At 52.8% G+C, this 14,933-nt stretch overlaps 2 protein-coding genes across 2 annotated transcripts; one reads left to right on the forward strand and one right to left on the reverse strand.

The window, feature by feature from the left end:
• Positions 1 to 782: 782 nt before the first annotated feature.
• Positions 783 to 5,129, reverse strand: ACBD7 (acyl-CoA binding domain containing 7). The gene is made up of 4 exons (XM_056114586.1): positions 5,118 to 5,129; positions 1,319 to 1,436; positions 975 to 1,037; positions 783 to 883 (listed from the first exon to the last, which is right to left on the reverse strand). The coding sequence occupies exons 1-4, from the start codon at positions 5,127 to 5,129 to the stop codon at positions 810 to 812; spliced, it is 267 nt and encodes an 88-aa protein (XP_055970561.1). The 3' UTR covers positions 783 to 809.
• Positions 5,130 to 13,300: 8,171 nt separating this feature from the next.
• RPP38 (ribonuclease P/MRP subunit p38) lies at positions 13,301 to 14,118 on the forward strand. The gene has a single exon (XM_056114688.1). The coding sequence runs from the start codon at positions 13,311 to 13,313 to the stop codon at positions 14,112 to 14,114; it is 804 nt and encodes a 267-aa protein (XP_055970663.1). The 5' UTR covers positions 13,301 to 13,310; the 3' UTR covers positions 14,115 to 14,118.
• Positions 14,119 to 14,933: the final 815 nt, after the last annotated feature.

Genomic DNA, 14,933 nt, shown 5'->3' on the forward strand with positions numbered 1-14,933 from the left:
TTTTATTTTTTTATCTTCCTTCCTTGAACTTCTCCTAATTATTCTTGGCTAACTGGGCTGCCAGTTCAATGTGATGGCCGAGGAGGTGGTGTAGCTTGGCCCCTGTGCTACTGAGCACACCTAGGCTAGCCCAGCAGATTCCGGAGGTCTTTAGAGCTGTGACCAGTAATGCCCAAGGGACTCCTGGGTGCAGGGGACGGAGCTGGACTATTTCTCCTGCCCCTTGTCCTTGGATGTGACTCCAGAGCTCCCATATAGAAAGATGCCATTTCATACAAGAGTCGTTTGGATTTGTGACGTTCTGTTTGAGCATCATTAACTTCATTTTGTCTGTAAGTGGGAACTTATGATGTAGCTAAGGCCCAGTGCTGAATGGGGCTGCTCCACTGCCCTCCCCCTATGTGACGCCTTGTAATTAGCTTGGAGAGTTTTCGACCCTTAGAGGGAGGGAAGAGCATCACTCCACAGTCTTTCCTGCTTTGCACACGACCTCACTGTGCCAGGTGGCTGAGTAGCTTTTGAGAATTCTCTTTACTTTCTGTAGTTTTCTAGATCACAAATCAAGTCAGATTTCTTAAAGATTCAACGCAGAGAAAAACAGGGTGACCCTGCATATATATTTCCCAAAGCACTCTTAACATCACCTGGTTAAATTTCATTAACTAAGGAGCATCGATATAGCTATAACTAAACATCATAATTGATGTTACTAGCAAAAATTAAAAAAAAAAAACAAAAAACGACCTGTCTCTTCTCTCCAGTTGACAGGATTACAGAGCCTGCAAGAGGCAAGCGCCTTAGTCTGGATGCTAAATCCCATATTTTTCTATCAGTTCTTCCGCCTTAGACACATAGGCCCGCATGGCGTCTTCCCTCGACATCCCTGCAAAGAGACAAACAGATCATTGCTCTGAGAGACGCGTGGGACAGAGTGGGGTGGGGTGTCCCAAATGCTGGACTTAAGAGTCAAAAACCTTTCTTGAGGTTCCACGCCTCCCATTTTGCTTTGCTTTTGATATCCAACAGGACCGGACACCCTGCGGAGGGAAAGGAGATGTTCACGCTTGCTTTGCCACTCTCTTCTTCTGGAAGCATGGCTCACACCCCAGGCTGGGCTCACGTTCAATCCCCAGCACCGAGCCGAGTGTGGTCCCCCAAACAAAACATACGAGCTAGAGCACCAGGCCTGCAGAGATAGTACAGTGGGGAGCATATCTGCCTGGCACACAGCTCAGATGGTCCCCTGAGCCCCACCAGGAATGATCCCTGAGCACCACCAGATAGAGCAAAAAGAGAGGAAAAAAAAAATCTAGAATACCGAGATTAATGTCTCCGATGATTGACTGCTTATAAAGCCCGTACAACTCCTTCAGCTCCTCATCATTGGGTCTCGTTTTCAGCTTCCTGACGTCTGCCGAGACCCGATCGAAATCAGCCTAAAACAAGAGGGGGAAAGATACGAGTTATTTGCTGACCTCCTGGGAGTGCTGACGTGGAGGAGTTTCAGGGTGGGACTCTCCAACAGGAGGAGGAGGCTCAGGCAAAAACCAGCCAGGGCCACACTGCTTTCTCCACACGGATGCTCACTCACCTGTGTCTTTGCTTTTTGATTTTGGCCCCTTCTGTGGGGCTGGGGTGGGGGGGTGGGCACAGGGTCATATCATGGAGGTGCACGGCAGGCTATGAGGTGCTGAGATTGAATCCAGGGCACTGTGTGGAGGGCACTTGTCTTGCATGAAGCAGACCCAGGTTCAATCCCTGCTATCCCCTAGGGTCCCTGGAGCCAGGAGTGACCCCTGAGCAGAGCCTGGAGCAAGCCCTGAGCATGGCTGGGTGCGACCCAAACAAGAATAAAAAACAAAGCAGAGAAATAGCAACATATTTTTTTCTTGTTGTTTAAAAGCATATATGTACATCATGGACTGGAGCGATAGTGCAGTGGGCAGTGCACTGCCCTTGTACACACGGGACCCAATTCAATCCTCAGTACCCTATTTGGTCCCTCGAACCCTGCCAGGAGTGATCCCTCGGCACAGATCCAGGAGTAAGCCTGAGCACTGCTGGCTGTGGGTCCCAAAACAAAACAAACCAGAAAACAAAGCACACATGTAGCTATGAGTTTGCTCCTGGCACGGCTTTCTTGGTTACCCTTAGGAGTACCTTCTCCTCTTCTCCTAAATTCCATACGAGAAAGATAATTAACACAAATGAACTGCAACCCCCTCAAAACAAAAATCCACAACCTGCAAAAACTAACTTTGGAGTTGGTCATTGGGGAACAGTGTTCCCCCAGTGTGCCCAGACATGTTGTGCAACGGATCCAGGCAGATGTGAGGTGAAGGATGACAGGCACAATGGAGAAACACCCTCCGGGAACAGCCAATAACTGTTCACCTTATTGCCAAATGCACACAGTTTTATAGAGGGTCTCGGCTTACAAGAAGGTCCAATCACATGAAGTTCAGCATTATTGGGCCTATCACCTCTTCAACTCTGTTTTGCCCCAGTCCAATCCCAATCAAGGCTAGATGTTGCGGTTAGATGACTTGCTAAGCATACGTGACAGTTTCTGTGTCTTGGGTGTATGTAACTAAGAGGTCGAGGGATGCTCAAGGCTGAATGCCCAGTGCTGACACCCTGTTCTTGCCAACTTTGCTCCCTTTTGCGCAAGGCTTCATTTCTGGGCCACTTTGCCATGTCAGGTCTTATCTGCTCCAGTGTCCATTGCCATGCTCTACAGTTGGTGAAAACAGGCAGTTACTAGAGAGAAAGAGGAGGTGGTGATGGGCAGGTAGGGGAAATGAGCAGAGAGGTGTTTTATTTTGCTTTGGGGGCCACACCTAGTAGTGATCAAGGGTTACTTAAAAATTACTCCTGGCTAGCTCAAGGGGCCATAAGGGATGCCAGGGATCAAACCCGGGCTGGTCAGCCGTGTGCCAGGCAAGTGCCCTCCCTACTGTACTATCCCTCTGGCTCTGGGATCAATCTCTTTAAAGTCAGGAGGAAAAATACAAGCCTTGGATGTCTTCACTGTGTGTGCGGTGCAGGGGGTTAAAAAAAAAATGAACGGACAAAATAAACAGACAAACCAGATCCAGCCCAGGCTCGGCTGGCCCGGCAGTTGGGGCTCCCGCAGCTCAGCGAGTTTGGATGCACAGTACTTACTTTCCGAATACCATTCTCTCATTCTTTTACCTTGTTTCCTTTCTTTTAAAGCAGAAATTGTCAGCAGCATCTGGTCAACCAAGAGAGGTTGCATACTTTCCCTCCCACCCGCAGCCCCGCCCACCCCCAGTCTCCTTTTCACGCCTGTGCTCCTTTTATCCAAACATCCAAAGATGGGAGGATGGTGGAGAGGAACAGAGTGCAGACAGTTTGCACGTGGAGCGTCAGGGCCACAGTTCCACTGGGTGACGCAGCACAGAAGCCGGGGGACCAGGGACCAAGATCTCCACTGAAATCACCTTGACAACGGCCCGCCTCCTCAGGGCGCCTGTGCAGGTCTGAGAGGCTCAGGCACAGGTCCTGACACAGCCCTGCTGACTTCTCTGAGTATCTCCTAGGGCACAGCTTTAGACACAGAACACAGGCTTGAATCGTGGCCTCATCTGCTGTGTGATGTTGGGCAAGTTATTTCACCTCTCCGTGCCCATTTTGGGCTGGAGCCATAGCACAGCGGGTACGGTGTTTGCCTTGCATATGGCTGACACTGCCGACCAGTGTTCGATTCCTCCACCCCTCTCGAAGAGCCTGGCAAGCTACCGAGAGTATCTCACCCACACAGCAAAGCCTGGCAAGTTACCCCTGACGTATTCGATATGCCAAAAACAGTAACAACAAGTCTCACAATGGAGACGGTACTGGGCCTGCTCGAGCAAATCGATGAACAACGGGAGGACAGTGTGCCCATTTTGGTCATCCAGAAAATGATATTTATTGGACACCATATGTCAGGCACTATTTTTAAATACCTGATCCACCCAACTCCTTTCTCCTCCTCCTCCTCCTCCTCTTCCTCCTCCTCGTTCTCCTCCTCCTCCTCCTCCGCCTCCTCCTTCTCCTCTCCTTCTTCCCAGGGGAAGGAAGGGGAGGAGTTGATTCACACCCAGTGCTTGCTCTGTGCTCTGGAGTCCATGTGGAACCTGGGTCTCCAGTTCACTGAACTATCCAACCCAATTCCCTTCTCCTTAAGCATCCTTCACTACTGCATAAGGAGATGGAGGCATGGAGAGGTTAAGTCACTGTCACAGGCTAAGCATGCGGACCTTGCGTTGGATCTGGGCTGACGCTGGAGTAGGAGTCCAACTCCAAAAGCACATCACTTCGGTTCAAGGGAGCCAGGCACAGACAGTAAGATTCTCTGCAGACAATTCCTTTTTTGTTCTTTTTTCCTGTTTGGATCACACCCATAGATGCTCAGGAGTTCCTCCTGGCTCTGCACTCAGGAATTACTCTCAGTGATGCTTGGGGGGCCTTATGGGATGCCCGGGATCGAACCTGGACAGCCGTGTGGAAGGCAAACTCCCTCACCACTATCCCTCCGGCCCCGACAATTCCTTTCTTTAAAAAAGATAGTTTAGAATAATGTTTAACAAGAAAATGCTCAAAAGAACAACGTTAAGCGCAGGAATAAAACTGCGCACGCAGCGCGCGGCTGGTGCCTGGGGGTGCGTATATATGCACACTTGTACTTAATAATTGTGTGCATATGCCCCCACCACGTGCACACACACACATACACACACACACGCGTTCCTAGTGCGTGTTTATTTGCACCGTTCTCTCTTGCCCCTACTTTCCACCCTGAACAGACACCACCCTGCCTCTCGCGGCCAGGTGGAAAGTGCATCCTCCCCTGGGGCCCGGGCCTGCACCGCGCCGTAGCTGGCAATCCCCGGGGGGGGGGGGGGGGGGGGGAGTGTCACAAGAGTTGCCATGGGGACCCGGGCTGGCAGTCAAAGGCCCACAAGCACCGCTCTGAGAGGGCGCGGGGACGGGGACCCGGACGCTCTCCGAGGCGGCGGTCCCAGGAGCCGACTCCCAGCATCACCGGCTCTCACGGGTCACGGTCGCCCGGGCACTGCCCTCCCCAGCGGCCGCCCCACCCTCGGACTCACCTGCAGGGACATAGCTGCCACAAGCCGCTGCTCCGGGTTCCCGCGGGGGCTCTGGAGCCCCTGCACGCCCCGAGTTTAAAGGGAAACGCCGCCCCGCCCGCCGGTTCCCCATTGGACGCGTGCCCGGGACAGCCCTGCTCTCATTGGACCCCGGCACTGGGCGGGGCGGCCCCGAGTGGTGATTGGCACCCGCCCGTCCAAGCACGGCCTCCTGGGGCCCCGCGCGCAGCTCAGTAGACTCTTTAGGCGGTGCGCGGAGTTGGCAAAACCAAGGGCGCGGGATTGCAAGGAGCTCCTCTGAGCTCTTGGCTCGCTCTTCGATTCTTTCTCTAGAGAGAATTTGCAGGAAGCCCTGAGAGGGCTCCCATGGCACGGAACTCACGGGGGATTCCTTTTTCTTGTAAGCCTCTCGTTTTTTAATTCCTAGAATCCTGCAGGCCAGAGCGTTTATTTAGGTCACAGCGCATCCGGGCACAGCCCATCACGACCGGGAGAAAGGGCGCTGGCAGCTGGTGCTCTCTCTTTACAGGACACACACCCTGCAGCCCCGCTGCCTGAGACTACCGCCATGGCCCGGGGCTGTTCAGTTTGACCCGTTTTTTCCAGGGGAGCGAGCCCAATCACCCCCAAGTCTGGATTCCCCAACCTTGAATGGGGTTGTGATTCCCAGAGACGCCAAGAACTGGCAGGGCAGTTTCCGGGTGTAGGAATAATTGGTTTCTACCTTTTCATTCAAGAAAGAAGCCACTGGGGCCAGAACAGTAGAACAGAGGGCAAGGCGTCTGCCTAGCACATGACCAACCTGGGTTCAATCCCTGGCATCCCATATAGTCCCCCGAGCACCAGCCTTAAACTTAAACTTTGAAAGGGGAGTGCGGGGTGGGGGATGAGGGGGTTGCACAGAGGCAGAGAGACAGAGAGGGTTTTCTTCCTTTTCTCCATGCAGCTAATGTTTTCTATTAACCATTTAGAATCAGATGTCAAATAGCAGCTTCAGGCACTGAGAGTTCTGGCTGGAACAGTTCCTTGTTTCTGCAGAAGCCAAGATACAACTGAAACGTTTTGTGCTTCTTGTCCTTGGAGGCTATGGGGAGTTGGAGGGAGGTAGGCTGTGTTCAGATTATTTTCTAAGCCTAGAATGTTGTCTCAGCATGTGGGTTCTTCCCCCTCCTCTGCCTGAGCCCTGGGTGTCCTGTTTCAAGGTGACAATGGAAATGCAGTGTCCTCTGTCCTGCTAGAATAGCATACGGGTTCACTTTCTGAAGCCCTGAGGGATTGACGCCATTTAAATGGGCAATGAAGGGTTCTTGATTTTTGCTTGTTTGACAAATTTCTGCCTCTTGTACAGGTTTATAACAGTTTGCTTTCGGCTTTAGCTTAAGACTTAGAAGCCTTCCCATTGCTCTGGCGTTTCAATGTGCAGGACTGTCTCATGGCCAAGAGTGGATGTGGTGCAAGCCTGCAGTTATGATTTTGTTATTTATTTCACAAAATGCCCCTTGGCCCAAACCTGCTGTTGTATATCTTCTTTGTAATCTAATTGTGATAATGTCGCATAATCTCTTACTTGGCAAAATTTGTCTGAGGTTCCCCCAGGTGCCAGGTGTGCACCGAGTTACTCTGTGTATCGAGCTTTGATCAAAACAAGTGTTACTTTTGGATTACTTCATGACTACTTCAGTACTATGTAGTTGTTAAGGTCTGAATACTCAGACACTAGAGTAATATCAACAGGAGAGGCCAGAGTGATAGCACAGTCAGTAAGATACTTGCCTTAAAGAGGATAGCTGGGTTTGATTACCAGCACACCCCAGGGTGACCTGAGTACCACTGGAAGTGATCTCTGAGCACAGAGACAGCAGTAAGTCCTGAGCACTGCTAGGTATGGCCCCAAACCAAAAAATCATGAAAATAAAATCAAGCAGGAAGGAGACTGAGAAAAAAAGGGAGACAGAAGAGGAAAAGGAAAGCATGCTAAATTCCATGAAAATGGAGGGCCTGTCACCTGCTACCAGTTCCTCCCTGTGGAGAAATCCTCATGAGGCGCTTCGGAGCACCCAGGGTCCAGCCCAGGTGGTGGCTTCCAGGTTCCCAGCACTGGTCTTGCAGGCCTCTTGTGAAGTTTTGGTTCTCAGGAGACTGTGTGTGAATGGGCCCCACAGCACAGAGGCACAACTCTAGGAGAGACACATGGAGGTGTGCAATGAGAGAAAAAAAGGGAAAATGACAAGGATAAATCTTTTATTTATTTTTTTATGTTCAATATTTATATATTTTTTTAAATTTTTATTAGTGAAACACCATGAGGTACAGTTGTAGATTTACAAATTTTTGTGCTTGGGTTTCAATTGTACAATGATTAAACACCCATCCCTCCACCAGTGCCCATTTCCACCAACACGGGTCCCAGTATCCCTCCCACTCCCCATCCCCCCATCCCACCCTGCCTCTGTGGCAGGGTATTCCCTTTTGTTCTCTCTCTCCTTTTGGGTGTTGTGGTTTGCAAAAGAGGCATTGAGTGGCAATCATGTTTGGTCTGTAGTCTACTTTCAGCATGCTTCTCCCATCCTGGGAGAATCCTTCCAACACACTTTATTTGGTGCTCCTTTCTCTATCTGAGCTCCCTTTTCCCCTAGAATGTGTGGCTGGCCTCCAAGCCATGGAGCAAAACTCCTGGTACTAATCTCGACCACTCTTGGGTGTTAGTCTCCTATTTTGTTACTTTATGTTCCCCAGATGAATGCAATCTTTCTATGTCTATCCCTCTCTTTCTGACTCATTTCACTTAACATGATGCTTTCCATGTAGTACCACTTGTATGTAAATTTCATGACTTCATCTTTTCTAATAGCTACATAGTACTCCATTGTGTAGATGTACCAAAATTTCTTTAACCAGTCATCTGTTCTCAGGCACTCAGGTTTTTTCCAGATTCTGGCTATTGTAAAGAGTGCTGCAATGAACAAACAAGTGCAGATGTCACTTCGACCATACTTTTTTGCCTCTTTGAGATATATTTCCAGGAGTGGTATTGCTGGGTCAAATAGGAGCTCTATTTATAATTTTTTGAGAATCATCCATACTGTTTTCCAGAAGGGCTGAACCAGTCGGCATTCCCACCAGCAGTGAAGGAGGGTCCCTTTCTCGCCACATCTGTGCCAGCACTGGTTGCTTTTGTTTTTTTGGATGTGGGCCAGTCTGAGGTGGTGTGAAATGATATCTCATTGTTGTTTTGATCTGCATCTCCTCGATGATTAATGATGTAGAGCATTTTCTCATGTGCCTTTTAGTCATTCGGATTTCTTCTTTGAGAAAGTTTCTGTTCATTTTGTCGCCCCATTTTTTATGGGGTTTGATGTTTTCTTCTTGTGGAGTTCAACCAGTACTTTGTATATCCTTGATATCAACCCCTTGTCGGATGTGTATTTGGCAAATATCCTTTCCCATTCTATAGACTGTCCTTGTATTTTGGTCACTGTTTCTTTTGAGGTGCAGAAGCGTCTTAGTTTAAGATAGTCCCATTTATCTATCTCTGTTTTCACTTGCTTGGCCAGTGGCATGACATCCTTGAAAATAGCATTAGCTTCAATATCATGGAGGGTTTTGCCAACTTTGTCTTCAATGTACCTTATGGATTCCAGTCTGATGTGGAGGTCTTTAATCCATTTTGATCTTACTTTTGTACATGGCGTCAGGCAGAGATCTGAGCCCACTTTTTTTGCATGTAGCCGTCCAGTTTTGCCAGCACAATTTGTTAAAGAGGCTTTCCTTGCTCCACTTCACTTTTCTTGCCCCCTTATTGAAGATTAGATGATCATATGCTTGAGGGGAGATGTCAAGAATATATTCAACCCTGTTCCATTGGTCTACAGCTCTGCCTTTGTTCCAGTACCATGCTATATTAATACTGCTTCGTAGTAGAGTTTGAAGTTAGGGAGGCTGATTCCTCCCATTTTCTTTTTCCCAAGGATTGCTCTAGCTATTCGTGGTGGCTTATTTTTCCATATAAATTTCAGGAGTATTTGCTCTGTTTCTTTGAAGAATGTCATGGGTATCATAATAGGGATCACATTGAATTTGTACAGTGCTTTGGGAAGTATTGCCATTTTGACAATGTTAATTCTCCTGATCCATGAACAGGGGATATTTTTCCATTTCCTTGTGTCCTCTTTTATTTCCTGAAGTAGTGTTTTGTAATTTTCTTTGTACAGGTCCTTTACTTTCTTAGTTAAGTTGATTCCTAGATACTTGATTTTCTGGGGCATAATTGTGAACAGGATTGTTTTCTTCATGTCACTTTCTTCTCTATCACTATTTGCGTATAGGAAAGCCATGGACTTTTGGGTATTGATTTTATAGCCTGCAACTTTGCTATAAAAGTCTATTGTTTCTAGGAGTTTCTTGGTAGAGGTTTTAGGGTTCTCTAAGTATAGTATCAAATCATCTGCGAATAGTGAGAGTTTGATTTCTTCCTTTCCTACCTGGATGCCCTTAATATCTTTTTCTTACCTAATTGCTATTGCAAGTACTTCCAGTACTATATTGAACAGTAGTGGAGAGAGTGGGCATCCTTGTCTCCTTCCTGATCTTAGGGGGAAGGCTCTCAGTTTTTCCCCACTGTGGATGATGCTTGCTGTAGGCTTGTGGTAGATAGCTTTAACTATATTGAGGAAAGTCCCCTCTATCCCCATTTGGACAAATCTTTTAATCAGCAGTTATAGATGTTGATTAGCACCCAACTGAGGCTGAATTTCTTTCTATCCTACAGAACGCTCTGGCAGAGCAAAATCCAGTTTCTATACTTTCTCCCTTTCTCCCTGGTTCCTTCAGCAACTACAAAATGACAAAGGGGCGAGAGAGAGAGAGAGAGAGAGAGAGAGAGAGAGAGAGAGAGAGCGCACTAACCTTGGTGCAGCCCATCTTTCGAGCTAAATTTTTTGTTGCTCCTTGCTGACGTCAAGGCCTCTGCACCCCTGAGCTCCTGGCCATCCCCCAGCAGGGCCTCTCCAAGGAGGGCGGGGCAGTCGCCCTTCCTGCAGCCTGTCTCCTAGAGGGCCTAACCTCAGATCCTGATCCCTGCCTTAGGAACTAGGTTTCATGCTGTCAGGCTCTGTTCCTGGTCGTTGGAGGAACCCACAGCTGGCATTTGGAGTATTCAGAACCGCTGTGGCAACTCAAAGCAGGCTTCATTCTCACATCACCCACCCTGCCTTTTCACTGATTCATTCTTTCGCTGGTGCTGGCGGGGGCTGGGGCGCTTCCCCAGGTCTGGGTTTGCACGCTGTGGGCAGAGGGACTGGGAGTCGCCGTGATGGGGGCCTGGGCCAGCGCTGGGTCCCTCAGCCAGGTTACCAGACCCGGGCGGGAAGAGGTCGAGACCTGCAGGAGCAGCAGCACCACGCCCCCGCCCCGTCCCCGCCGCTGCAGACCGGTGCGCGCAAGCGGTACACCACCTTTCCCCCGGCGCGACGCGTCGCCCTGGCAACCGCAGGTCTCGCGAGACGGGCCTGGCGCATGCGCAGAGCCGCTCTCTCCGCTTCCGGTTTCCCGCCGCCCGCCTGGCGGGTTGAAGTTTATCCGCGGCCGGGCGCGGGGCTCCGGGGAGCTGACGGCGTGCGCGGGGCAGCGCGGGACGCGTGAGTAGGCGGGGCGGGGCGGAGCGGGGTCGGGGTGTGGGGTGTCGGGGCTGGGTCTGGTGCGGGGTCGGGGAGTCGGGACTGGGTTCTGGTAGGGTGTCGGAGCTGGGGCTTGGGGTGTCTACAGGTCGGGGGTGGGTCCTGGTCAGGGTCGGGGGGTCGGGGCCGGGCTTGGGTGGGGTCGGGGCTGGGTCCTGGTAGGGGGTTTTGGGGGGAGGGAATCGGGGTTGGGATCTGGTGGGGGATCGGGGGTCCGGGCTGGGATCTGGTGGGGAGTTGGGGAATTGGGGCTGGGCCCCGGTCGGGGGGTCAGGGAGTCGGGGGGTCAGGGAGTCGGGGCTGGGCTCTGGTAGGGGAATTGAGGCTGGGGTGGGGGTCGGTACTGGGCCGGGAGTCGGGGCTGGGCCGTTGGGATGGGGAGGCGGGGTTGGGTCCTGTTAGGAGGTTGGGGGCGGTTGAGGCTGGGACTGGGCTCTGGTAAGGCGATTGAGCCTGGGCTTCGGTAGGGGGGTTGAGGCTGGGATGGGGAGGCGGGGATGGACTACGAGAGCTGGAGGGCCGGGCTGGGCCCCTGTTGCATCCCCTCCTTGCGGTGGTGGGGCATGCGCTGGCTTGCAGGGGTCGTGATGCCTAGCCCAGCCCCCTTGCATGTGCCGCAGTCTGTGACTTGGGGCGACCCCCAATCAATCCCCTTCAGTTTGCCTAAATAGTAACGTCCGAGTGCCCCACAGATGAGGCTCAAAGAGGACAGGGTGAGCCCCGGGTGGGGCGTTTCGCTCACCTCGGTGTGTCGGGGGCTGTCTATGCCCAAAGTCTTGGATCAGCCCCTTATCCCCCCCTCTGTCCTCCCTGGTGACCTCCACCAAGGGGAGCGTTTTCTTTGTTAGCCCCCTTAGTGCCCTGTCGCCCTCCCCACATATTTCTGTCCATCCCCTCTGCAGAGACTGAAGCATCACTGACTGGGCCCCCTGCGTGTTCCCTCAGTTGCCTTCCTTAGTGCTGCACTTTATACCGATTTTCCAATCATGTATCTGCTTTCAGCCCAGTGGTGCTGCAAGGCCTCTGCCAGGGAGCTTGTTGGTCTCACCCAAGACCTTGAACTTGACCCCTTACCTTTATGAAGTGTGGCTCCCTGGGTGCTTGCTCTTTCCTCCTTGGCTCACCTTCATCAAATGTAATTTCCACTCACTTCTTCCTGGAGGCCCACCCTGATGCACTCTTCTCAGGAAGACGGGTGGGGGGGAGGCTTCCTGACGCTGTGATTCTCGTGTCAGTGACTTTCTCAGCCAGGGGCTGTGTTTTACATGTGACTTTGTGGTCTTGGGAGTTGTGGGTATTCCACAAACTTTTTTTTGGTCTGCACATGTGTGAATGTATGTGTGTGCGTGCGCCACACCCAGCTATGCTCAGGATTTATTCCTGGCTTCACTTAAGCATCACTCGTAGCTGTGTTTGCTGGCCACTCGGTGGTGACAGAGGTCCAACTGGGCTTGGCCGCCAGAACAGCCTGGGCAACACGACTGTGCTACCTTTCGGGCCCCTCATCTCAGATGTTTCTAAGCACCGCGTGTTGTTTTGGAGGTACTGCCAGGATGGGAAGAGCAGATGGTTGGAAAACCACCAGCGCTTTGGTGTCTAACCCAAGTCTTTGCCCCTTTCACGCAGTTCGCACTTTGGTGCTTGCTGAGACGCGACTGACTCCTGGACCAAACGCCTGGCACGCAGACGTGTGCTGGTGGGTGCCAGCGGTGAGTGTGAGTGGATGGCCTTTCGGGGAGGGCAGGCAGGCTGGGGGAAAGGGAGTGGAATTGGGGGGGGAGTGTGCCTGACTGGTCTCCCGAAATCCGGATGCACCAGACTTGCCCCCATCGGTGTGGGAGCTGCGTCTGGTTTTGCCCCCTGGCCCCTGAGTCTTAGAATGTGAGCGGAGTGGGGAGGCAGGTAGGTGGGCATCCCTGAGACACCCCCCCCCCCCCACTCCACGGACAAGTACCTTTCGGCCCCACTGCAGCTGCCCCTGATCTATCACCAGATGCATCCACTTGCATACAGGCGGGAGCACACCCGGGTCTCCAGGCCTGGGGGAGGGTGGATGGTTGGGCTCAGGAGGAGTGGACAGCACCGGGCACACAGTATCAGTAACCCTGCGGTTCTTTCACTCCATCCCTCGCACTATCGGGGTCATCCATATGGCTCAGGGCGTCCACTTGCCTGTGTGTCAGGCTCTGAGCTTGCGGTTCTGATGGAGGCAGGTTTCCAGGGCCACCACAGACCTGCTCCCAGAACTTTGCCTGTAAGGGGGCGGGCGTGTGGAAGCGGGGTGGAAATCCCAGCAGGTCCTCAAGAGGACCAGGAGTTAGCAGCAATCAGAGGGAGGCGACAACTATGCTCCGTGGCTAAATGCCTGATCCCACCCACCGTGGCCCTGTAAAATCTCCACTGTTGCTTGAATGGCCCTGCCCCCGCCCTCCCGAGCTGTGGGCAGAGCGAGGTCTGCTCCCCAGCAGGGCTCAGTGACCCCGAACCCCGCCTTCCCCATCTCCATAGGCTCTGCAGCATGGCCGCGGCGCCACAGGCCCCTGCCCGGGGCTCCGTGCGGAAGTCGAGGCCTGTGATGGTGAAGACGTCGCTGAACAACCCCTATGTGATGTGCTGGGGCACCCTGGAGCGGGAGGACGCACAATTCATCCTCCAGAGCCTGGAGGACCGGCTGCGGACCCTGGGCCTGCGCAAGGTAGAGGATAAGCGGAGGAAGAGGAAGCAGCCTGGCGCTGCCAGACCCGGCCCGGAGCCCAGTGGCCCAGAAGAGGTGGCCTCAGGGTGGACCCCGGCCCACGTGCGGAAGCAGCTGGCCTTAGGCATCAATGAGGTGACGCGGGCACTGGAGCGGGCCGAGCTGCGGTTGGCACTGGTGTGCAGGTCGGCGCAGCCCGCGCGCATCACCGCGCACCTCATCCAGCTGAGTGCCAGCCGGGCTGTCCCTGCTGGCCAGGTCCCCCGGCTCAGCCAGCGGCTTGCCCCCGTCCTCAGCCTCAAGTGTGTCCTCGCCCTGGGCTTCAGGACGCACAGCCCCGACTTCGAGGAGCAGGTGAAGGCCATCACCCCCAGGCTGCCCCCTGTGACCGTCCCCTGGCTTCCCGGCACACTGGAGGGTGACCAGGAAAACGTGGACATGGCGTCTTCAGAGAGCAAGGACAAAGAGGGTGGGGACAGGGCCCAGGAGGACGCCTTGGGACCCAAGCGAAAGCTCCCAGAAGGCCCGCAGGCCATAGTGCTGCAGCCCCTCCGGATCAAGAAGGTCATCCCCAACCCCAACAAGATCAGGAAGCCCCCCAAAAGTAAGAAAACCACTTCCAAGTAAACATGTGCGGACTGCCCTGTCTCCCTGCTGTCTCATGGCAGGAAAAGCACAAGCAGCCCCAGACGAATGGAAGGAGCCGCCTGCCCCGGTCTGAGCCTTGTTTGGTACTGGCAGGGGCAGGCCCCCTGGAGCTGAGCGGCGTGCAGATAGGATGGTGCTCAAGCGCCTCGTGCAGAAGTCGGAGTTAAAGGCAAAACCAGTTCCCTGGCTGAAGCGTGTGTGTGTGTGTGTGTGTGTGTGTGTGTGTGTGTGTGTGTGTGTGTGTGTGTGTGTCCTGGGGGTTGGGAGTGGGGGGCCTGCTGCCTAACTAGTGCTACAGATTTTGTTCAAGTCGGTGATCTGCTTCAGTTCTGGAGTCAGTGTGCTACCATGCATCAGTAACTTTTAAAATTAAAGAAGTAAGAAGCATAGGAATCTTGTGAGAACTGGCATCCTGTGAACACTGGGTACCAATTCTTCGGAAACCGCAAACTGTGGTTGCCTTTCAAGGTGAGCTGGTGCCCTGTTCCACACAGCTATTTGAGAACCTACTTTTTAAAGACTGTGCCATTGAGAAGCTGGAATCTAATTCCCAGCCACCCTCCACTCCACATGGGGTTAGAGTCTAGCTTACTGCTGGCCTGTCTGGGAAATGCTTGCTAGCATCTGCCCTTGGGCTTCTCCATGGGACCTCCTGGGCCAACCTCGGGTCTCCTGTGCCCTCTAGTGGCAGCTCCGGGTGGTAGCCAGCAGCCAGATGGCACACAGGGATGATCCAATCCTAGGTGCCTTCCCGAAACTCAGCTTTCCTCCCTTTGTGGAGTGGAAGGAGCCACTGGC

Source organism: Sorex fumeus, unplaced genomic scaffold (assembly GCF_029834395.1).
Source record: "Sorex fumeus unplaced genomic scaffold, SorFum_2.1 ptg000026l, whole genome shotgun sequence".
Taxonomy (NCBI): Eukaryota; Metazoa; Chordata; class Mammalia; order Eulipotyphla; family Soricidae; genus Sorex; species Sorex fumeus.